Source organism: Falco rusticolus, chromosome 9 (assembly GCF_015220075.1).
Source record: "Falco rusticolus isolate bFalRus1 chromosome 9, bFalRus1.pri, whole genome shotgun sequence".
NCBI lineage: Eukaryota > Metazoa > Chordata > Aves > Falconiformes > Falconidae > Falco > Falco rusticolus.
In genome coordinates this window covers 11319201-11343997 of record NC_051195.1, presented here as the reverse complement: position 1 = coordinate 11343997, position 24797 = coordinate 11319201, and the positions used below count along the sequence as shown (strand labels likewise).

Genomic DNA, 24797 nt, shown 5'->3' with positions numbered 1-24797 from the left:
ATTTTCTTTAGAAATGAAGAATAAGACTAATTACACACAGACTGTTAAGCTATTTAACTTGCTAAACACTCTCAGGAACTTACGTTGGTTTTGTTTTCTGAGAAGCAAATTTCATTGCACTGAATAGGATGTTTATGGACAACCTGCATTCAGTGGTGGTTCTGTATAAATCACTGCAGATACTGGTCCTTTCCTAGTTAGTTTCCAAACAATTAAAAAGAGCATTCCCTAAACCTGCTGATGATTTTACCTGTAGCACAAGGCCAATCTGACCTGAATACGCCACTTTTTACCTCCCCAGCTCTGCACTTGTGGTTTCTGTAAGACAACACATCTAAACCTGGCACAAGAACCCTTCATCCCTCAAGTCACTGTAGAGAATCAAACCCAGATTCACAATCACTGCTCTGTTTCAAAAAATCCACCTCTTCTTCTGTGCTGCTGGGGTCACACATAGCATTGCAGGTAAGCTCCTGAACTGACTGAGGTTTGAACCAGTTGGAATATAGGACTCCACATCAAGCCCAAGCACTTTTTGGAGCATTTTTAATTGGAGAAGTGCCCGTTGTCATTAATCCTTTTTGTTCTATCTCACCCTATCCCATCCTAAAGAGGTGAGGCAAAGTTCTCGTATATAGCTATTCAAACTATGAGGAAAACAGAAGGATTTGAAAGGTAGTCCTACACGTATAATTCTGATCAAATTAGTAAAAACTTTTTTTTTCTACAAATGTTATATTCATAAACAACATACACATTTTTCTGTCAACTAGAAAAATTCAGAAACTCAGCACAACATTAGAGAGATTAAAGTCTCACCTCTGTGTTTTACTACGTCAGGCTACAAAGATCTTTATAAAGCCAGAGCAACTCTTGGCTTTAACAAACCAGCATGAACATAAAACCCGTGTCATGCAGTAGAATGTCAATGAAACTTGCAGATGAAACTGCTCAAATCCCTCAGTTTGAAAGGAATATAGGACATGTAATTGCAGTAGCTCTAAATTTTCTGGTAGCCACTAATTTTAAACAGGAATAAAAATATTCCATGTTCTATACTGTGTAGCAGGGAGAGAATGTTTGGAAATTCACTTATACATCAATGGAAACTGAAAACTAAGCAGCTTCAAGGTCCAAAAAATGTTGATGCCAAATGTCTTTTAGGGGGAAAAAAATAAATCACATATTTTAAGATAGGAAAGGATTATTACAGTCACCTACTCTGACCCTTTGAATCATCCAGGCAAAAATACTGCACAGTAATTCTTACCTTACACCAGTAATCTCTGGTTGACTTTTTTGCCTTTTTTCTTTTTTTATTTTAAATGGGAAACTAGCTCCCCTATGAGACCATTTACCATCATATTATGGAACTATGCAGTAGAAATCAGTTACAAGTATCTGTAGAGTTAATGACCAGCATGCCTAAAGATGGAAATTACCTTGCAACTCTGGCCCACATCAGTTCATGGAAGTCAAAATATATTTTTAGTGGAACCAAATGCCTGACTTGCACATCTAATTCCAATAGTCCTCTCTACAAAAAAAATAAAATTGGTGATATCAGCTCTTTAGTACAGTTGTGAAGGAAGTAGAAAGTTTCTAACAGTGGGCAAAAGTCAAACCTAAGCAATACCTTAAACTGCTAATTTAAGAAGCTAAAATGGAACTGCGCTATTATGAAATTTATCTCCATGTGTATTTGTGAATGCTTTTGTCAGGGCAAATATAATCTACAGGTTACTCTGCTGCTCTCCTTTTGCTTTTTTCTTTATAAATCAGAAAATTAATTACGCAGAAAATGGTCTCCTGTAGTAGGAAGCTGAACAGGTTTAATGTATAATTTATATATGGAAATCTAGGTGTCAACAGTGTGACAAATCATCACATAAATATTTTTGCAGTTAGATTTTTCTGCATCTGTCTTCCTCAAAGAACGCACATAATACAGATCGCAATGATATAATGTTGTTTTGGTATGTGGAGCTGAACTGCATTTTTAATTTTTTCTCAGCTACAAATCAATCAAAATGAACAAGGTTTTTGTGCTGTATGAGAGAAGCTATATTGACGCCACCCTTCTAGGAGAGCACCATTCACAGCAAGAACACAAACATGAAAGAAATAGAAATTAAACAGGATGAGGCTTTCCGACATCCACCTTGCCATCTGTGGAGGGACATTTTAAACTCCTATTACAACTGATTAGGGTGTTCTAAACATTCCCCCTTTATTTTAAGGTTACCATCGTGACTTACTCTAGAGTCACTTCATAACGGCCTGTGCTTCAAGTGAGTCTTGGAAACTAGTTTTGCTTTGCAACACATTTCTTCAACAACAGGCTTTGAGTTGCTAACTATCTAATGGACACTTTGTAGGGTTCAGAGGCTCTACACATTTGCAGAAGTCTGACAATTGAATTTAATAATCTGTATTGAGGTGCTCCAAGCAAAGCTTTCTACCACGGGTATGTTAAGATAAGCAACACTTTAAACACTGACTGCAGAGTCACATAGCTGCTAGAGTGCTGTCTCAAAATCAGCTACTCAAAATTATCAGAAATTTTAAATATTGAACTTTTCATAAATTTAAAGATAGGCTAAGATCTTTGGCATTTTACAGGGAAAGGAGTGTTTGACATGTCTCTGTGACACTTCCTTGTTGAGTGAGGAATCACTGCAACTACATTTATTTCCAAGGCGAAAATGTTTTCTATCTTGCATCAGCCTAACAACTTCATCCAGTGAATGGGGAAAGAGTTAAAAGCCACTTGTTCAGAGCAGAGAGCAAGGAAATAAGTATTTCTTTTTATTCCAAACAACCTGGACCCCAGACCACATACTTGGAAATGACATTTGGAGAAGTTCTTTTTCAATGTTTTCTTCCGTGATTTTGCTTATTTGCTTTTCAAGCCAACACACACATTTAGCATCTGTAACAGCTGTGGAAGGAGCTCCATAGTTTAACTACATATTGCATGAAAACATATTTCTGTTTTTTGCTTTTGGTTGCTGGGGTTCTTTTTTACATGTTTGCCCCGCTATTATCCTATTCTCTAGACATAAACTTCTGGAGACTGTTTACTAGTACAGTTGGAAATTTAGTCTCGTATGGTATGGCTTACACATAAACAGCCCTTCACAACAAGCCCAAATTCATGAATTTATCTCCTACTCCAGCCACCTGGAAACATTTAATGTCAAGTCAAGAAACCTCAACAGCACAGGCAAGACTGCCTTTTGCCTGATTGAGGGTGAGGGGTGGGGATGGTAGGTGAAGAAAAAAGCCTTAGGAGTGGATGGAAACTTGGCCATGGTGCATCTGTCACCACTGAGAGAACAGGAGCAGTGACTCCTGACTGAAAGGGGCACTTCAAAACAATTCCCCTTTCTCCCACACTAAACTGTTCCCCTAGATGAAGAACCAGCCTCGAGAGACAAGGGGCAGGAACATGGTGGGTTTGCTGTCCCAGACTTTTTGCCTATGGGGACAGCTGGCACTCTTTCTTGTAATCTTTTCCAGACACATGCTGCACCACAGCCAGTCGCAAGCCCACCATCCCCAGCCATTTAAGTATAGAAGAAAGATACAAAACTTACTCTGGTTCCGCCTCGCTGTCTTTCTCAGCACAGCCTCCTCCACTGGTGCTTTTTCTTCCCTCTCCTTCCAGCGCCTCAGCTGCTCTTCTCTCATTTTATAGAACAAGATTTGCTTTTGTTCTTCATTCAGCTCTGCCAGGAGCTCAGGGTCAATATACATATCACGCAAAATTTGCTGCAGCATGATGACTCAAAAAACAACAACAAAAAAAGAGATGAACCTGCTTCCACTTGCACTCGCTACAGTGACCAAACCCCACCAACAGCACTCCAGAAAGCAACCTGCAGCAAAGGAGCTCTCCCACACCTGCCTGTGCCTGCCCAGGAGAGGTTTGAGTCTTGCTCTGGCCCTCTTTGTGCGGGCATATTCTGCTCCTCGTCTCTTACAAGGACAGAGTCCTCTGCTTATCTCATCCTCCAAAGGTAGGGACAGGTGTCAAGTGAAAGGGAGGGGGAGGAACAAACAAGGATAAGGGAAAAAAATTGAAGACCAGGAGAGAAAAAAAAAAAAAGTCGCTTCAGTGCTCCTGAGTGCAAGTCGGTAAAAATAAGAGATTATTGAAAAAACCCATCAGCTTTGCTCCCCCGAGAAGAAGGATATCCAATGTGAAGTCTCAGACTTTCAGCTCAAGTCGTTCCCTTCAGCAGCAATACACTCCCAAGGGTGTAAGTGCTGCCCTGGGGTTTAAAGTGATGTCACGGTTAAAGGTATCACCTACACCAACAATATCTATGTCACTTTGGGAACGGATCTCTTCTGATAAGAGGGGAGAAACGAGTTTGCATATTATTTCCCAGTCTAGCCCGTTATCTAGTCTCAACAGGGTAGGTCATATTAAAGGTCCTGTTTACCTGGTGTTGACAAAAATTGTCATGCAAACTGATTAAAATGCCTCCAGAATTAAAAGCAGTTGTAACATAAGCCACAAGAATGTTTTTATCACTTTATAAATAGTAAATTAATATTAATTAAACAAGAGTAAGTTCTCAGGAGTTCACGCGGACTATGCAAGTCCTGCTGTTAATTAATTTTCCACTTTGTGACTGCAGAAAGTTATAATGTTGCTTTTCAAGCAAATCGTGGGGTTTCACTATGTAACAGAGTTTTACCAAAATCAGTAAGATAATACTATTTCAGCACCAGGGACAACAGGCACTTAATCATGTAAAAAACGAAACCAAACCAAACACCACAAGACACCAAAAAACAAACTCTCTTTATTCCAGAGCCAGCTTTCACTGGGCAGGGGTCCGGCCCCTGCAGAGAGCGGTGGCACTTCGTGGGGAGGGGGCCATCTTCTAAGGAGAACCAAGATGTGGCCACTCGGAGTCGTAATAAACCCAGATCATGTTTGCAGGCTGAGCTGCATCCCACTGCGTGACGTTTACACAAGACTGAAGCTTGAAAGCAGATCTGTATTTCCTTAGAAGAAACCTGCTTTCTAGATAGGTATCTGCCAAACTCTCATATGACTCCCATGATCCTTATATTCAAAAACTGTACTGTTAATGCATCTATTCATGTAACATTCTTCTGAGGTATCCAAAATACTAACATCTTAATTTAGGCAGAAAACACATCTGATGCTGATGTAAACTAAATTTCAAGAGAAGACACTGTATAACCTAGAAGTATGAATCCAAAGATTATACTTGAATGACGCCTTCAGCTGAAACAATTTCGGAACCCATCACGTTTGGACTTTAGAGTGTTTGGTTCACATCCAAGCTACTCTGCAATTCAGGTTCTCTCTTATGTGCAGACTTTCTCTCCTAAAATAAAATACTTTCTTTTTTTTTTTTTTTTTTAAGAAATACTGTTTGGCAAGAAAAAAAACTCTGATAAGGAGGACTTTGGTACTGCTTCTTTCTTCTATTTTACTTGGTCGGGTATAGAATGGGGAGAGCCAGGGGGGGTTGGCCTTTGTTTCTCTGCTTTTATTCAATTATATTAGAGCTGTGGCTCCACATTCTGGCACTAATTGAAAAAGACTCGCCTTCACAAAGGCTTCAGGGCAAGCACTTTTGCTGTTCTACCCATTTGTCATCTTTCTTATTTTATTTTACTTGACTTCACAGAACAGAAATCAAATCCTGATCAGAAGCTATCACAGTGCAAAGAACAAACTCTTCATCAAGGATTACGTGCATTTAAGCATGATAAGAACCACCATTTCTGAACTGCATTTAGCTGCAGAAGTAGCTCAGGATAGATACAAGACAGCATACAAACAAATTTTCAGGCAACTACTGGTAACACTCAATGAGCAATCACAGAACAAAAATAGCGAAACCAAGGAAATGAAATGAATACGTCACGAAGAACCCACTGCCTGAAGGTTATTCACCAAACATATTTGAGAACGGTAACCAAATGATTAAGTAGAATTAATCTGTATGAGAATTTTTGTGCTTTTTTTTTTTTTTTAAAGTCACATATGGAAGTGTTATCTTCTAATCACAGCAATGAATGTGATTAACTTCCTCTGTTGTAGCTTTTCTTCTTTGGATGGTAGCAACCCCAAAATAAAAATTGCAGACACACAAAGGGGAATTTAGGAAGATAAATAAATACTCTATCTGACATAAGCCAAAATCCAAAAGAAGTAGAAATATACATCACCAAGTCTGCCTTTAGTTTCTTGTCCAAGATAAAAATACTCTGCCTCAGAGCATTGGGTCTTCGAGCTCTTACATGGGTGGCAGTTTTCCATCAACTCCCTCCCTTTGCCTTCACTGGTTGCTAAGTTTAAGTCTTACATTTCTTTATGGGGTGGAAAATTCAACAGGACCAATGGGAAGAGTCAAATGTTTTCAGCAGTCCCTTCCTTTCCCTTACAAATTAACATTTGATTTGACAACAATTTGGGAATGGAGTAAATGGAGGGAGAGAGATGGTTACCTAGCTGCAGATCCTAAAGGTAGACAACCTCAGTCATGTAAGTAAATACTTGACATGCTTGAGAAACCATCCAACATTCCACTTATCAGAAAAGACTAATGGTGGATGGTGTTCCCAGAAATACAAGCTTTGAATATTTTAGCCCAATGAAGTATTTGGCCCAAACTAGGCCTAGCCTCTCGGCTTTATCAGGAGCTAGCAACACCCAACCCATCTAATGCTGAGCACCTTGCAGGAGGTAAAAGAATTACACAGCATGTCCACCTTCCATATATGCTTACCAGACTAGAAGTGCTAAGGAGCAATAAATAATTCAGACAACAAAGCGTAGTCACTAACCACCATTCCAGACCCTCAAATCTCTTCTGCATCTGCCACAAATCCTTTCGTAATCACATTTGTCCTCTGTGAAGAAATACTCTTGAAGAACCATCAGAAAACAATTAAAGGACCTCTCTGATACAGGCAGAATGACCCCAAACAAGCACTGCAAGGACTAAAAAAACCTGACTGCACAAGATATAGTCATCTGTCCCCTCGTAATAGCCATCATGGGGAAAACGACAGCAGGGAAATTCTCCTGCTCGTGCTTTTTCCAGCTCAGTTTATTTTGAACCCTCTCCTCTTGCTTTCCTGCCCACTGTGATGAAGCTTCCCGAGAGGCCACTTCCCTCAGCTGGTGGCCCAAACGTCAGAGCCTTCCTGATTAGCTGTAACCCTTTATCCGGAATGAAAGAACACGTGTGCAAAAATGTTCTCTTCCACACTGCTTGTCTTCCTGTGGGAGACATCACTTTAGATGTTAATGCCATCCTCACATCTGGCCTTTAGTGCTTTTTAAATGTAGACTGTTTTCACAGCCCATTCCCATAACTCACAGGGGTGTCAGGATGACCCGTGAGAGACAGGCATCTGTGCAGCTCTGCTTCTTGCTCATCCTCTTCACCATGGGAAAGCTAGACACTTGCTTCCTCGAAGAACGATGATGTCTAGAATGACCTCAGGTAAAATCTAGCATATTCTGGTATGAGAGAGATATCTGACTATCAAAAATCCAAAGAAAACACTCAGTCCGCACAGTTAAAGTAAAAAAAAAAAAAATTGCATAATCAAAAACAGAAATTCCAATTCTAAACCTATCCTGTCAGAGGAAGAAGAAATGCCCGTCTACCAGAAAACAATTTTTCTCATCACTGAAGACAGTCCTGTTAAAGGCATAAAAAGGCTGCTTCTCTCTTGGCTATGTCGGTGAACACGAAGTGTTCTCAGCAGTACCCATGCAAATCCAAGACTGGATTTTTAACCTAGTAGTCACCAATTCTCATTACAGTTCACCTCTCCATAAATATTCCAAACAAATAGTCTGAATTATCATGAAGAAATTATCAACTCTCCTATTTCTCAGAAATTTGGAAAAATCTGTGAGGTCCAAAACTCAAAAGGCAACCTTGAAGAAACACCTACTTTAAAAACCCTTGCTACTTCTAGGATTAGCTCATATTTTGGAATGGATGGGCTTTGCCATGGCTCCAGACAACCCAGAGCCAGAAAGCTGACCAACAGGAGAAAACACAAATGATGACTTTCTAGTGTGAAATAAAAATTTCCTTTCTTCCCCTCCCTTCCCAGACCTGATTAAATTATGGATGAATTAACGACTCTGAGCAGGGAAATCTGAAGTAGGGGTGACTGTTTCCTGACTGTGGCTGTTCACCCTCTTCCCAGCATTTCCCACAAGTATTTTGAATAGTTTAGAAGGACAGTGACCTCTTCACTGCTTTTCTCTCTTGGTTACCCCGAGTTCAACAGTCCAAACTAAGCTAAAATCATTACAGAAAGACACGACACCTCTACAGCCTATACACAAAATAAAAGATTACTACTAATGCAGGTTTTTTGTTGGCAGCCATTACCTTAAAAGAACTGCCACACAACTTGATGCTCTAATTAGCAGCAGTCTCTGCAAGGAGCTCAGAGCTGTTTAAAATTTAAGTTTGGGGTTTCCTTTAACCTTTAACAGTATCTTCTGGAACTCGACCCATTCTGTCCCATCTCTGGCATAGCATCTTTGTGGCTAAGCACTCCTCAGTGCTGCCACTAGAATTCATCTGCTGGGGAAGGGAGGGAAGGGAAAAGGCACAGAAGAACATTTTAATCTCATTTTTAGGAAAAGGGGAAGTGCTTAATTGTCCAAGGCCTGCAAATCTCCTCATCCATTTTCTTCCACGCATGTGCATCTCCCATTCCCTGAACTGAATAGCTCACTGGCAATGCTAATGAATGCTGAGACAGCAGAACAGCATTTTCATTTGGATTTTACGACACAGCCATATAACCTACTTCATCCCTATCATTTACACAAAAATATTCTGCTATAACCTGCCATTGCAGGGAAAGACTGGGGGGTAATGCACCTCTCTCCTTCAAGAAAGGGATACGATTAAGAAACAAACAAACAAAAAAAGAGAAAAGATGGCAATCATATGTTTTCCAGGCTGAACTCTGCAGCCTTAATCAATTTTTAAAATATTTTTTATTTTTTAAGAGGAAGCAGCGTACAGTATCTGAATTTTTCAAGTCCTGCTGTGTCAGCAGCAAAAGGAGAACAGTGGAATCTGGAACTGAATGCTGCAGGAGGGAGCTGACCACGTGAAATGGGGAAGGTAAAATTAACATTGGTTTGAGGCCTTCTGAACCCTACAAATCTGTCACTAGAAAAGTGAATGCAGTAGGGCGCTCACACAACAAACCAGTCTTGTGTCTGATTTACACATTGCTGTCAATTAAGAACTAGAAAAAACAAAAGCAATTGAGAACCATCCCCTCCCCACCTCCTCTAGCACAAAAACCTGCCTGCTTTTCCTCCGCTTCCATAGTCAAGTCTGTGGCTCCCTCTAAGGGCTAAAATGAGCTCCTCCACAGCACGACCTGCAGCTGGACCAGAACGATCATTTCCCTGGAGCTGCTATTCCATTAAAAAAAGCATCACGCAGGGCAAGAATGAGGGTATGTTTTTCCAGACCTTCCTTTTCCATAGGGAGCTAGTATCAGGAAATTAGACTATATAATGTTTTGGAGCATGGACTGGCTTTGTGTGTTTCTCGTCTTCTCTGTACTGGTTCAAGAATAGTATTTCTACAAGGCACTGTCATAATAAATAAAAAAATAAAAAAATAAAAAAAAAAGGAAAAAAACCTTGAGGTCTGTATAGAAAAATAGGAACTAAATAGATAAATTAAAACCTATGTGAAAGAAATGAAAAGCAGCAGAAGAGCTACAGACCAATTAATGAGAAAAGATGTCTTATCATACTGTCAGTCACATAGCTGTAAGCGAAGTGATGTAACTTGGGATTTTAATGGTGTAATGATGATTTATAGTGGCAGGAGATTCATCAGATAGCTGGGTTTTGGTTTGTGGGTTTTTTCCCCAATTTCAAATCTGTTACTCCTCAGCCCCTCACAGAAATTAAGACGATCCCAAATATAGGTAACGCTGACAGTACGGAAAGAAAGGGGATGGGAACTAACCCAGAGAAAGTAGTATTGAAAGTCCAGGGCTGCAGACAATAGAACAACCTGTCATTACTCCACTCTCCCAAGGTTAATTCTGTACTGTGCAACACAACTTGCCCTTCAGAAGAAGTCATATCAGTGATTATTTTTGCCTGGCAGCATGGCAATCATACCCAGCAAGATTACTTTAGGTCTATCACTTTGTGTTCTGTGCTACAGCTACAGCTGTTGTACACACGATTACATTGGAGCCTGTAATGCCTTCATGGTTCAGCACAATTTATCGGAGATTTGGGGAGCTGGGTAAAAAGGGCAGCACTGCGATTTTTCTTCGAGTTGATAGTAGATACTTGAAATTCTGACCTATGTTACAAAGGTCTGAGGATAAAACAAGTTTGTCAGTTTTGCTTAGACTTGTTTTAATTTTAATGCCTCTATAGTAATGCAACCCAAACTAGAAAATTATGTACTTGATGTTTATTGCTATTAATACACTCACAAAAGCAAGATACATTAAAGAGCTGGCAAGTCCCATTATAATTTTTCAAACGGAGAATGAAACATCCACCATTAAAATAATTCAGAGTGAAAATTAGTAAAGTAAACCACACAGAAAAGAAGCCAAGCTTCCTTAAGAGAGTTCATCTGACAAAACACGGCCCATAGGCTTGCAAGCAACGGCTACTGTCCTGTAAGCCAAGCACTGCAGAGAGAAACTTCCCAGGAGAGGAGCAGAAAAAGGCAGCAAAACACTTCCAACATGCTGCAGGTAACTGAAACAGAGCTCTCCATCCTCCGCCACCCTCTCACTTGGATCGCGCTCTCTAATTCAATTGGTGTATATCTTATTTACAAAATAGTAATCAGGATCATCAGGTTGGACCCTCAGCTACAAATGGGGTGCACTTGGTTGGCAGGTAGCAGGCTCTACTGAGGAAGCAATTACAACTCACTAAGCGTCTGCAGAGATCTCTCCTTAACAGAGGTTAAAAGGCCTGCCGGCAACAGTCTCCATGGAACTTCTCAGTTCAAGAAGATAAGCAGGATGCACTGCCCCCTACTCGCCTATTTGCACTTCCTTGCTCCTGTCAGATCCTGACGCTATACTTCACTGCATTAAATGCAGCATGTGCTTACGCTGCACACTGCAGTTCAGCTTTGTGCTGTACAAAACACATCAGTCCATCTGTTCCTCAGCAGAAGTCTCCACAGCTGAAGGAGGCCATCCACAACTCTCTAAAGCAGAACTGGTTGCCTTTTAACTTCTGAGTGACAGGCTTTCCTTATGACTCTAACACCTTTCCTTTTTATTGATCTACCGGATCCTTACAATGAACTATTAACCTAGGACAAAACTCCAGGTACAGGCAGCTTCCTAAAGAATACTGGTATAGCCTGCTCTTCCTCCCCTGCCCCTCACACACACCTCTCCAAGACCCAGCTGTCTGCAGTACAACAGGATACATATCTTCAAGCACAAATTCAATATTCTCCTTTACATGAATTATTTGCTTTGTGTATCTGCAAGGCCCACGAGACCTTTGGATTCCATGACCCAATTGCTACATGAAATTATTCCAGCATTTGGTACATTTTCAATGAAATTCATTCCAATAAGCTACCCAAGAGATATCACGCTCTAAATTATATGAGTTTTTTTCTCTCAGATATATATTAACTTATGAAGATGCTCGGTAAGTTCACCTTTTTCCATCTAACCGTTAAGTGCATCAAAATGTATCATGTGAGAGCTAATTTTCTTTAATATACTCCCTGGTACAATTTAGCTGCATTATGTATAATGCAGCAGTCGTATCATATCAGCTTCACATCATATTAGACTCTGCATTATGGCAGCTAAATTGATTACTTGTGTAATTGAAGGCTACTGATAGGAAAATTTTTGATCATTTAAATGACTCATCAGCTTTATATACAAAATGTCTTGCTTTAGTGGCATCATGCAAGTGATTTCCTTTCAGGGCGTAGCATTTTGCCCATTTAAGCCACTTCTTATTCTTATCATCTTTATTGGCAATAAAATCTTACAGATTTACAAAAGGCAGAGCATATTCTGCATGCAGACTATATAGGATTTTTTTTTGACTATTGGATTCTTACTTGCAAGACCCGATCAACAATCCAGCCAAAGCTAGTTGCCATTCTGAATTGCACCACCAAGCTTTTGATGATTTCTGTTTTGGGTTTTGTTTCTGGTGGGGTTTTTTTGTGGGTTTGTTCTGTTTCGTTTTTAATAGTTCATTCACCATAAGAAGACAGACTTTTCTTTGGTTTTCAAGGGTCAGGTAGAAAAATCCACAAACACTTTTGGCATGAGATACTGTTCTTCAAAGCCCTTTCAGCTTCACTTGCCACCTACCTCCTAAGGTGACAAAGCCTCTGTTGCAAGAGACCCCTAACTTTCTGTGCAGGTCATATTCGGCACTTGCCAAGTCTTAACACTGAGGTGCTGTTCAAAAGGTTTAAAAAACAGTACCTAAAGTATTCTGAAAATCCTTCTTTTTTTACTTCATAGGTTTTTTTAAGACCTTCTCCACTCCTGTCATATACTGTGGGACAAAGAACAGCTCAGTACATTGTAGGACATTGTTGAAACTATTTTTTTTTTTTTTTTTTACTCTAATCATCTTCACAGTTTCAAATCACAAAACCTGGATTAAGCCCACAGATTCATTTTCACAACACAAGCATTAGCAGTTTTGTCATTCATGTCTGTGCTCCATTCACCTGACAGAAAATACATTCTTCAAAGGTGCTGGCAAAATTATGACACATACAAGTTTCATAATACGGATGTGTCCCAGTCAATCCGTTATGCTGGAATTTTGAAGTTAGAGCAGCTCTATGTCTCCTCATTTTCTCGTCATATCCTCAGTCATGACAGTCACCTCCTCATTCTTTTCCAGGCAGTGCAGTTCTTCATGCTTTTGTTTATTTTCTCCTTTCTTCCAGACATCTGCATTTTAGATTTCTACTGCTGCTTCCTGCATTAAGAGTCTACTTACTGCCAGTAGGTAACTCCTGAGAAAGAGGACCAGCTCAAGTAAATTCATCCCTACTCATCTCACTGCAACATACAACTGCACTGCCCCTGTAGCATCGCACCTGTCCCCTCTCCCAACAGGAAGACAAGCCCCTCTACATTCCTCAAAAACTAAACATGCAGGGGTAATATACTTTATTATATTAAATACATTATACAATAGGGCCACAAAATGACTAAAGTAGGCAGGTGACTGAGAAATTTCTTCCTACAGAAACTCTTGCTTTGGAAGCTACAAGCTAGTTCATGCAAAGAGATACCTACCTTATGTTGGCCAAATTTTCTAGCCATTCTTGAGTAAGAGTGGATTGAAGCAGGTTATGGCTGCTGCTCCAGGCCTTTCTTTCCTTTTATTAAGTCATCTTAAGCCACCTATGTGCCCTCAGGAAGATATTCAGAGTTTTCCAAAAATAAGATTATCTCCAATTGCCAAACAAGATCATTTTCATGTGCCCACCTTAGAATTCAAGTCCCTCTTTATCTTACCATTGGGCACTGAGTGTGGAGTCTGGGCAGGAGACAGCATGCTACCAATGATCCACCTTTTTCTACTCTCTCACTGCTACCTGTATGAATCATCAGTAACTCAGGTCTCTTCCATTCTCTGCAAAGTACTGCATGACAAACTGCTGTCAGCTGTCCTCAGAAATTTGGGGTAGAGCTCAGCCAGCTGCTGCACTTCAGTTATCAAAGTGTACCCCAGTCATGGGCACAGTCACGCCCGTAATGGTTACAGCCTCCGGTTGAAGTCACTCACAGGCAGCTGCAGCTGCCTAGAGGTCCCCTTCCATTAGAGCTGGAATAACCAGAGCTCCCTGAACTTTGTTAGTACATTGCTGGTTCAGCTCCTGTGATATTTTCAGGATTCCGATGTCTCATACCAAGGCTCACTTACCATACTCCACACTGGTAGATGCCATCCTACAGAGTCCTATCTTTTCCACAGACCACTTGCCCTACTAAGTAGCTCAGAGGTCTCGTCCATCCACACTGCCATCAACTCCAGAAGCCTTAACTAATTGCTCTGCTCCAATCTACAAAGAAACCGATTGGGCTTTTCCCTAGCCTTTTTCCAGTTCTCTCCTCACAGCTCCCATGTCCAGGCCAGGCTGGCACACATTCTGATGACAGTCTGCGCAGCTGTAGCCCAGCTCTCCGTGCTAGCCACAAGGCTGGCACTTCCAAAGAAACCGGGCTTACGCTGCCCTTGAGCGTATCTGGCTCGGCCTGGACTACGGAGGAAGACCCGGTCCCTCTGATTTGACTGGTGAAATGTGATTTATTTACTACAAAAGGGATTTTTTACATTAATACTATTGGGAGTTTCAACTGAGTCATCCAGTGGGTTATACCTTGCAGATACAAGGAGCTGCTTTGATTAAATTATACTGATAATCATTAGTCTCACAGTGAGACCGGTCATACACTAACGTGAAGCTGAAGGCCCAGGTTTGCAGGACATTTCTACTTTTTCTCTACTGGCACCACAAACAGTTCTTTGCAAACTACATTAACCATCAATTCTGAGTGCCAGAGTGCTCCAGCAGCCCCGTGAAGCCACTCCATTTTCTCCTATTGAATTCAGAAAGGTTGTAGGTCTGTTATATCCAGCCTTATGAACAAATGCTACATGGATAACTGGGTGAAGTTTTAATGTCCTGTTATGATCGAGATGATCAAATAGTCTCTGCTGGCTTATTTACTATGAGTCTATAAACTTACTCAAGATAAACTTACTCAAGAGTGAGATAGACTGCTCCCAAGTGGAGATGTCACTAAATAACACAAAGAAGTTAGCACTTAAACATAACTGCCAGAAGGCACTGGAGTAATGCAGTACTTGTGCTGATAATTTTATTTAGTCTTTACTTTGATCATATGAAGTAATAATCCTTATAACCGTAACCATTAAAGAAACAAAACCAAAGCAGCTTTCTATTCCACACTAAAATTTATTGGATTTGCTTGCAGATTTGTCACCAGCAGTCTCCCTTTGTTGGCCCAGCTGTTAATAGAAATATAGACTGAGGCAAGCACTTAACTTTATGCTGTAGAGTCAACTCTAGTAAAACCTATAGGATTAGCTAGCATGTGTAATATCGAAAAGCTTTGTAGGCTGCAGAAGAAATGGGATCAGACACTGCATCTTCCCTGAAAAAAGCCCAGTAAGTACAAGGGAGTATTTTGCGGCATGTGTGAAAATAGGGAAATACAGGCCTAACTTATCACCAGTATAGCTCTTTGGAAGCCACAGGGTTGTATGCAGCCAGCTTAGTTTTCAAAGGACTCCCCATTCCATAGGTTCCATTGCTCTGTACAGTCCATACAGCAGCTCACGAAAACAAGTAAACATCAGTTTAAGAACAAGCTACAAGGCATCGGCAGAATGCTATAGATCAGGTGGCTTATTTAGAGAAAAGATGCATATATCCAGGTGCCTTTGGGCCAATAAAAAGCCAGTAGAGAACTATAACAACCTTGAGACTTCTCTAGGCTACACAGGAATGTAAACTGCCCCAATTTCACTCCAGGCCCTTCCCACAGACCCCAAGGCTATACAAAAAGTTCAGCTCAGCTAAACTGAAGACTAGGTCCTTGAGACTGTCATTTACTGCATGTTCTTACTTTCTGTTTCAGCCTCGTTTCATATGATTTTATGGAAATATTCAGAGACCAATATTTCTTTAGCTGTTATTATTCCATTACAGGAATGCTGCATTAAAACTTATTTTCTGGAAACAAAATCCATCATAGAACAAGATGGACAATATTTGCATTCTCTAGGAGCGACACTACATTCAGTATGTAGAACAGGGACTAAATTGTCTATTTAGAAAAAAAATAAGCTGCAGGAAGATGCAGGTGGTTGATATACAAAGTCATCTTAAAGTCGGATCCGCATTTAAAAAAAAACAAAAAAGAGAGAGAGAAAGGAAGAGCTAATAGTGTTACAAACTAAAATTAAAAGAACCAGACTACACCCTGGTTTAATAAAGTGAGATCCCAGAATTTAACTACAAAAATAATATTGTAATGTGCAATAGGCAGAAACTATTCTGCTAGAAGGATCCCTTTGTGGCTTAAGGACTACAGGGGCTGGACAGGTAGAAATTCTGAAAATCCAACCAAGATCCAGACTTCCATGATGTTTTGCTTCCAAGAAATTCATAACCTTCTAGACTTACTGTGGCCTATTCTCCATTACGAACAAGTTCTCTTTCTTTAATTCAACAGCAGGTTGAATACAAAGCCAGTTCTCTGTGACTGATATATCACTGTATTTGCAGCTTTATATTTTAACATAATAGCTCATACCACTAACAATACCTGATCTTCTTGTGAGCAAAGATATTCCGTGGTCTTTGCTAAACATTCAATAACCAAAATCACACACAAGGATATGCTTCCTCCTTTATCATACAAGTGTTGTAAAAAATTATTCTAAAAGAAAACACGCTCATCTCCTAACTTTTTATGTCTAATGATATATTTTCATCACCAGAGTGGAACAAGATGAACAAAATCCACAATCTCAGAAGAAAACAAGCAGTTCTGAGCCTCATAAATACTTGCACATACTTCCTTTGCCTTTGCTCTTTTTAAGTTCATGTGTATCAGCAACAAATCTTTTTGTGGATTTACAATGCATTTTACAGGCTCTTATATGCCCCACGGAGTCAGAGGTTCAGGTATTTTCAATCATTCCACATGTTTTCTTTAGAAAAAATTAATACCAATACAATTTTTTTAATTTCCAAACAGTTTTATAATACCATAAACATAATGCACCAGCCCTTTTCTTTGAACAAAGCAGCTACTGGATTGTTTTATTGCTCTTCAGATATCTATTTAAGAATAGACAATTCTTCTCTCAATGATTTAAAAGACTATTTCATTTCAGGAAGGTATTACAAGGAAGAAGCATGCTTGAGTTCTCTATCTTCCAGAGTTCCTCCAAAGGTCAGCTGGAATGATCCTCCAATATGCCTAAGCAAAGACTACAGTCATTTTTTATACAGCTGAGCTGCAGGACCTGTCTGCTTCATTCTCTTGATGAGAATATCACGAGGCAAAGAGCTGGGAATAGAGCACCTCAAGCCAGAATTCATTCAGTGGGCTTTGAATCTATCTCTTGAGCCTCAGACTGTGCAACTGAAGAGGAACTGTTCAAAAAAAAAAAAAAAACCCACAAAAACAACCCACCAACTACTAATGAAAATTATAGGAAGCAAACTCTTAAATACTCAGAGTACCTAAGAAAAGAATTGACACCAAAAATTAATCTCAGCAGTGAAGAAGTTCCTTGATCTCCATTATAAAATGAAAAAGAACAGCAGGATTTATATCACAATAGGTAATTAAAAAGTGGCATAGAAGTATTGAATATTTCACTAATATTACTTATTACAGTGCTGTTTGAATTCTGAAGTCAAATATATGAGTTCTCTGAGCCTGACAGAGATAAAGTACAAACAACCGAATCTTATGCCTGCTTTTAAATCTTCCCCTTGAGCAATAAACGCACTAAATGTAGAAAGAAGGATCTAGCTTTCCTTTTGTGCTGTACATGCTGTCACACATGGATGGAAATAATTAGAGATTATCAGAATGGTTTCGACTAAAAAAAGTTCTGTGAAAGCTTAAATATTTCAGAATCTTTAAATACCAATAAACATTTCATTAAGAAAGGGCGGCTGGGGTTATGTCTAAGTATGAAAGTGAGGCATTCTCATTGCACCAACTCCAGTATTGAAGTCTTTGATGTACACGGATGAACTCTTCATTCAAAACCTACTCTCAGAAGATAGCAGGCATAACAGATGTGTGCATCTGTCCGTTCCTAAATCAGCTTTACCAGTCTAGCTGGATACGTATGCACAGTCTTCTAACCATAATGGCAAGGTTTCGATCCCAGAGATGACCCCCCAGTACAGCTCTGGTTGTGGAAACATAAAAATGAAGCAAAAATCTTCCCAATGTAGAAGAAAATAAAGTGTCAAAACCTCAAAAAACTTTTCCAAAACCAAGTTGGTGGTGTGTAGCCAGCTGCTGTTGTAACACATGTTATAAGGCAAATTATCTTTTTACTGGACCAGATAGGAAGAATGAAAAATCTATAGCTAATTTAAAATCTGCCTGGTACACACAACACCTAGAGTATTTTGCAAATGCATAGTGGCAGAACAGTTCTCCTAAACAAGGGATTTGCTCAGTTAGTCTCCAAGTCATCACCGATACCCCTTTTACAGTCCCTTAGTCCGTGAAAAGGAATTAGTAAGTTCATTAATTTTCTCTCAGAAAGTTTCTTGCTTAATATCCTGAGGGAAAAAGGATTTAAAAGTGAGTTATATGGAAGGACACAACATCTCACAGCCTTAGCAAAGTTAGAGAACCAATAGAAAAGTTAATATCCTTTTTTTTTGTTTAATATATATGAATAAACTCTCACAGTGAACGAACAACAGCCTAGGATTTCACCTACGCTATAACATTACAGCCAGAAAATCAAGGAATGGAAATCTGACCTGTATTCATCTTAATAAAGGATTCCTAGGTAAAAGAAAATTGTACTAGTGAGCAATTATACTTGTCCTTGGTCACACAGATCTTGCCCCACTGAGCAGAGCTCAGAAGCATGCATATTAAGATTATGTAGGGTTTACTACCTTAATGCAATTCACAGATTCCTAATTCACTACAATTCAGTTTATTCACTGCCAAATCAGTAAGGCCTCAATATTCCAGAGAGAGGGGAAAGTATTAGCCCTCTGTTTCAACCCCTTTAACTAAAAACTGTAATGAAACAAATCTCATCACACAGCAGGTCAGAAGCAGCTCCGTATGTGCCAGTCTACACAACGGCTTTTCAAGCAGCCTGAGGGCTTCCACTGGCAGCCCCTGCACAAAACCACCAGACTTCCAAATAAACAGAGACAACAGCAAAGAAACAGTATCACAATAAAGTCTTGTACTGGTCCACTTGTACAAAAGTACAAGACTGCCAAATTAGAAATTAAACTCGCGCGTGAACAACCTTCGGGATTGACACCACAGCAACCGTTTTGCGCCACCACCACCACCACTCCTTAAAATGTTATGGGAGTGAAGGACAACAAATCCACATATGGGTGGAATAGAGCTGCTCTTCAGCACAAAGTAATCTGGTCAACGTCCTAAAACTAACAGTGCTTATGACTTAGAGCTAACCTGAATTTCTTCCACAACACTGCTACAGCATCACACAGGGCTAGAAATGGTGTTTTGACAACTCTGAAAAACATTAGTATGTGGGCCTGGTAAGAGTGACTCGTAAAATAAGAAACCAGAGCACTGCGTTGTTACCACCAGCTTGAACCTCCACGTGCAAGCTTCCTGACTAAAATTCAGCCAGGATCAAACTATCACATCTATTCCTGCTAGTAATTTCTTTGCCTTCCGGAAACATCTCTTAAAAATGATGACTGAAATGACTGGCATTTTTCATCTGTGTTCTCTTTAAAGGGGGAGCTTCTTTCTGGTCCCCAAAACCACAGGCTTCAATTCCTTCAGGTCTCTGTCCATCATAGAAAAACTCCAGATACGCTTCTTTGAAATGCAAGTCAAGAGAAAGGCAGGATACTGGTAGTGGTTTTTCCTCAGCTGAAGATACTCAGGTTGACAGGTATCTGATGCTTTTCCATTTCAATTGGATATTCTTATTCCATACTAAAAAGCATAGAAATCTGTGGGGGTGTGCATATTTATTGCACCAGCATAACACAAAACAGGAAGCAAAAAGTGGTACATTAAAATTGCAGCAAGGGAGAAAGACAGAGAAAACTATTGAAAGATGAATAAACTTGAAGTATCTAGGTACTTTGTGAATGCACAGGAAAGGACAAACCTCTGTCCCTGAAGTACTACAAGTAGTAAAGATGGGAGAGGAAATGATGACTGACTTGAGTATAAATCCAGTTTTTCACACTTAACACGTTATTTGCTAAAAGACATTATTCTTTTCTATATCTTATTTTCATCATCTTGGTTAACTTACTTTTCTTTGTAGAGTTCCCCGACTACTCATTGTCAAAACACAAACACTGAAAGGATTACAGAAGAGTTTGTAACATCAGCCCTTACTCTTCTCAGTAGATACCCATAATCAGACTTTCAAAAATAACAGCCTTCAGCAGAGATGCTGCCTAGAGGTATGCTCTAAGGTTCTCAGTCAGTTTACAACAGTACAGACACCACATTTTCCAAGTAACTATGATTACTAACCTGCTTGAAACTTCATGGCATTAAATGAATCCTGGACTCTGGACGATGCTTTATAGAAAAAGTATAATCGTGCAACACAAGAGGATGAAACACGTATATTACAAATTAAACACCTCCACATTTCAGTATTATGGGAAGACTCTATCCTAGAGAAAGATAAAACTTATAACATGGACACGTGACAAAAAAACCCAACACACCAACAATCCAACAAACACACAACTTGAAAATAACCAGAGAAAAACTCTAATGACCCAAAGTTCAATGACCATATAAAGTGAATGAGACACATACAAAAGGAGAGGCTATCACCCTTTTCTTTTTTCGGTGGCCAAGGGAAAAAAAAAAAAAAAAATGGTCCAAGGAGTTGCCATGGTCAGTTGAACTTCGTTACACTGAACCATGTCTCCAACTTAATGCAATCCATTTATAATCAATGAATGTAAGATCTTTGGTAGGAGTGTCTCCTTTATGAACATGACGGTTGCTGCTTTTGATTAATTAGGAATACCAACCTAAGTCCATCAGAAAGTGAGATGAGTACTCAGATGGCCCACTGCCTCAGTTTCATAAAGCCATGACTCTTTAAGGGGTAGACAAGCTTTTGGTGTTCAAATTCCTCTCATAATATTGAGGGCATATTGTTAAAAACTGCTTGAAAAGAACTAGCAGTGACAGCAGCAATTCATACACTCTTTCACTGACCAAGTCCTTTTTTGCCATCAGGAAGTATTGTACTTAATTTGAGAACATGACCATTAGGTACATCCCAATACAACCCTGCCAGAACTCCAAACGTGGCCCCTAAATATGCACAAATAGGGTGTCCAGCATGTGTGTTAGGACCGGAGTGCTCCAGGTACACAGTAACAATTTGTCCTGGATTTGGGGGTATCTTTAGCCCACTCAGCGCTGGAGTTACAAGGCAAGCAGTGTGCTCACGTCACATCCAACATGCACAGGAGCATGTAGAGTAAATCCAGAGCACAGTAGATGTGTATGTTTCTTTCCAGGAAATTTTGGACAGAATTCCAGTAACTGTGGATACTTGTTGTTTTTACAAATAAGAATAAATAATTGTCATAAAAAATCAAAAGTGTACCTCTAAGCCAAATAACAGTATTTGCTAACACGGATTCCTCATCAAAGTACCTCAGAGTAATCTGAATTGCAAAGAGTAGTAAGTCTTTAATATCCTCTGCCCAGCTGGAGCAGTATTGCAGCACACTGGGAGAACTGCAGCCACATCTCTCATAGCACTGTGATGTTGTGCACTGCTCTGTGTGATGATACGCCCCCACAAAAAGAATAGGGCTTGCTGTGAATTTTAATGGGATGTTGTAGATCAGCTTATTTCCAGCTCTTTCCCCAAAAAAAGTTTGCTGAAGCATGACAAAGCCCTTGGCTCTTACTCTCCAATATGTTCACCCTCTGCTCTAACTCCTCCACTTTCTCTTCTGTTAGGTTTATTTTTATCATAGTTACAGAAATTTCACGCTGAGCAAGTAAGCTGATGATAGTTCCTTTTCTAACAAGCTTTTGATTTTCCCAAGATAACTGCATCTACTAGACCTGTGAACCACACCAGAATATCCTTGCACTAGCATTCAAAGGCAGAGAACAAAAACAATAGTATATATTCCTCAGCACTGTATATTCCCCAGTGTAAAGAGTTCTGGTATTTCACTGCTCAGATCAACACAGGTATCCACTGTCCACTTTTTTTCTGAAAAGATGCCAGTTTACTTAAAGCTGCAATCAAATAAATCACATTTCCATCTTGTAAAAAATTAAACCCGCAAGTTAACCTTCAGCTGAGAGATACATCACAATGCAGACTATTAGATTAACTTAAAGTAATACATCAACTAAGAAAGAAACACTTCTCCATTGATTCTAGATAATCTCTTTTGCTGAAAGGAAGTTTTCTCATTGGCATCTGCAAGAAAATGCTTTCTCCATGTCTGTAGGTCCTGGGATGTGCCTAGAAGAGACATTAGCTTACCTCCAGTCCTGCAGGCAGAGTCCCTAAGGACCAAGCTGCATCGCTGTACGGGCACACAACAAGTCTCAGACCACAGCACATTGTCCCTCTCAGCAGTGCTGACCAGCTAACGCTCCAGCAGAGCAAAGCTTGGGCCTCCCTCACCAGTGGAAAATCACTGGGTCCTCTCACCACCTCTGCCACTAACCCTCCGCCAGGTTACTGCCCAGATATTTTCTGATTTTTCAGTTTGGTTGTAAACTTTCCCAACACAAAAATACCTTGCTGTGCATTTGTACGGTACCTAGCGTAATCAGCACCTGATGTTGGTAAGAACCTTCTGCAGTGCCTTATACCAGGTTTGCAGGATTATATTCAGACAGAAAAAGCACTTTAGCTTGAGGGCACTATTCTATAAATCTGGATTCCCATACTGTCTTATTTTGCCATAATCTTTGTAACTGATTAGTTTGTGTATAAAATCACCGTTCATTTCAAATGGGATTTCCGTCCCTGGCTGCCTGTCAGTGCTTTGTGCAATACTATGAACCTCTGTTTTTCCATTAGTATTCACTGCAGCAAGATGATGAATGACACTGAAGATGAGTTTATCTGATGTGATTTCTTACTTGTCTTCACCCATTTACTGTATACCTCATTTTGTTTCCTTTGTTATCTTCAGTCTTTTACAAAGGAAAGCTTTTTTTTTTTTTTTCTTCCTCATTATTACTGTTTTCTACATATCCGTGAGCCTGATCCAGTGTTCCTTTGAAAAAACTCTCATTGACTTCAAAAGACACTGGAACTTGCCCCTATGGAGATTGAATGCTTCTGGAGGCTGAATGCTCCTGGCATACTTAATATTGCAGTAACACCACCTACTTGTCCCCTCTGTATTTTGTCTCTTTTGGGGCTTCACAGTTTACCATGCCTGCCAATAAAATGCTAACATTCACCCCTCTTGCGTGCCTTTCAGAAGTGTCACAGCCTCTGCCCACGCTGACAGCACATGGCAATCCTGCTTCAGGCTCAGCTGGCACCATAATATCAATAAAACCCAGCACCTTTAATATCCCAAAGCGGTCAAGAACCAATTCATCTTGTCCACCCCTGAACTGGCAGGAAGATGTGATATGCAGCTTAACCCCTGACTGACCTTGGCCCCTTTCAGGCAGTCAAACATTCATGCTGTATTTCTTCAGTATTCATAGCATATGTTTTTTTCTGAATGTGCCAATGCAAATGACTGATATACACATAAGCAATTTTCCCCATTACAAGATGTCACGTAGCAGTCTTTACCTTAGGACTTTTCCAATTCATTTGCAATTTTGCAAAACATGTCATTAGGATTGGGGGAAAAAAAAAAATCCTGAAAGCATTCAGCTTCCCCTCCCTCTCCATAAGCCCAGCCAAAGGGACCAGCTTTTTAATTATCTAGCAAGAGTCAGTAAAATGTCCCATCCTCCTTAACAGGATCCGCAGGCTCCAAACTCATTATCAGATTGCTTTTTATCTTTAAGAGTCAGCAATTTAAGCTCCCTCCAGTGTTATAATCACCATAGCGATTATAGCTCCACAGTGCAGCAAAGTTTTAGAACACTACAGATTTGGAGCCCACTGTTACTACCACAAACACTGCGATACACAGCCGTGGCCAGGCAGCACCATACTGGGAAGCTCAATCTGCTTACTGGAACAATCTTTAAATAGTATTAACTGGCAGACAGTGGTTCCTCTAACTCATGCTGCAGCAGCGTTAGGGGGTTGTCATGCGTCCTGAACAGAACACAGCACATAGTTCGTAAGCCATCATATAACTGGCTCTTATTTGTTAGAGGTTCAACTCTCCGATAAAGTGGGCTGAAAAAGGCAACAGAAAATGTGTACATTTTTTTAACTACTGTTCAAAAAACAGCATTGTTTTTTCAATAACTACCAAAAAAAAAATTACTAAAAAAAAAACAAAACCAAAAACAAAACCACACCACGATAAAATAATAGTAAGCCAGAGATCACAGCTTCAGGCTCTAGCATTATTTTTATGGAAAAGAGCGCTCCCATTTGTCTCAGCTACATAAACTTGAAAGGTGAGTGTGAAGCAGAGTAAGATGAGCTTGGATCAGGCTTTCTCAAGAACTCAGCACCCATCAGGCAAGATTCAGGCATCGATATAGTTTGGCTAGACTTTATAGAAGTAGCTTCTAGGAGCCAAACACTTTTTAAACCTGGCTGGTGTACCTAGATGCCAATGAAGGATCTGGTCTCTCTTAGAAATCTGTCCCTCGTTAGATTCAACAATCACTCTTCTGAATGACAATAGAAGGAAATTCAATATAAATTATTTTGAAGATCTGAAAGATTCTCTCCCAGCATGATAATTACTGTGTTTCCATTGCTGTTAATGACATCTAAGAACTGGAAACACAAGCAACAGTGGAGGATTAAGTAATTACAGAGTATTAGATGCATT

At 39.9% G+C, this 24797-nt stretch overlaps 1 protein-coding gene across 1 annotated transcript in view; it reads right to left on the bottom strand.

Annotated features, from left to right (window-relative positions):
* Positions 1-3939, bottom strand: part of SH2D4B (SH2 domain containing 4B) — a 69599-nt gene extending 65660 nt beyond the window's left edge. Inside the window, exon 1 of the mRNA XM_037401381.1 lies at positions 3600-3939. Coding sequence (XP_037257278.1) covers positions 3600-3783 — 184 coding nt within the window. The 5' untranslated portion in view covers positions 3784-3939. The remainder of the gene's footprint in view (positions 1-3599) is intronic.
* Between the last annotated feature and the right edge of the window lie 20858 nt (positions 3940-24797).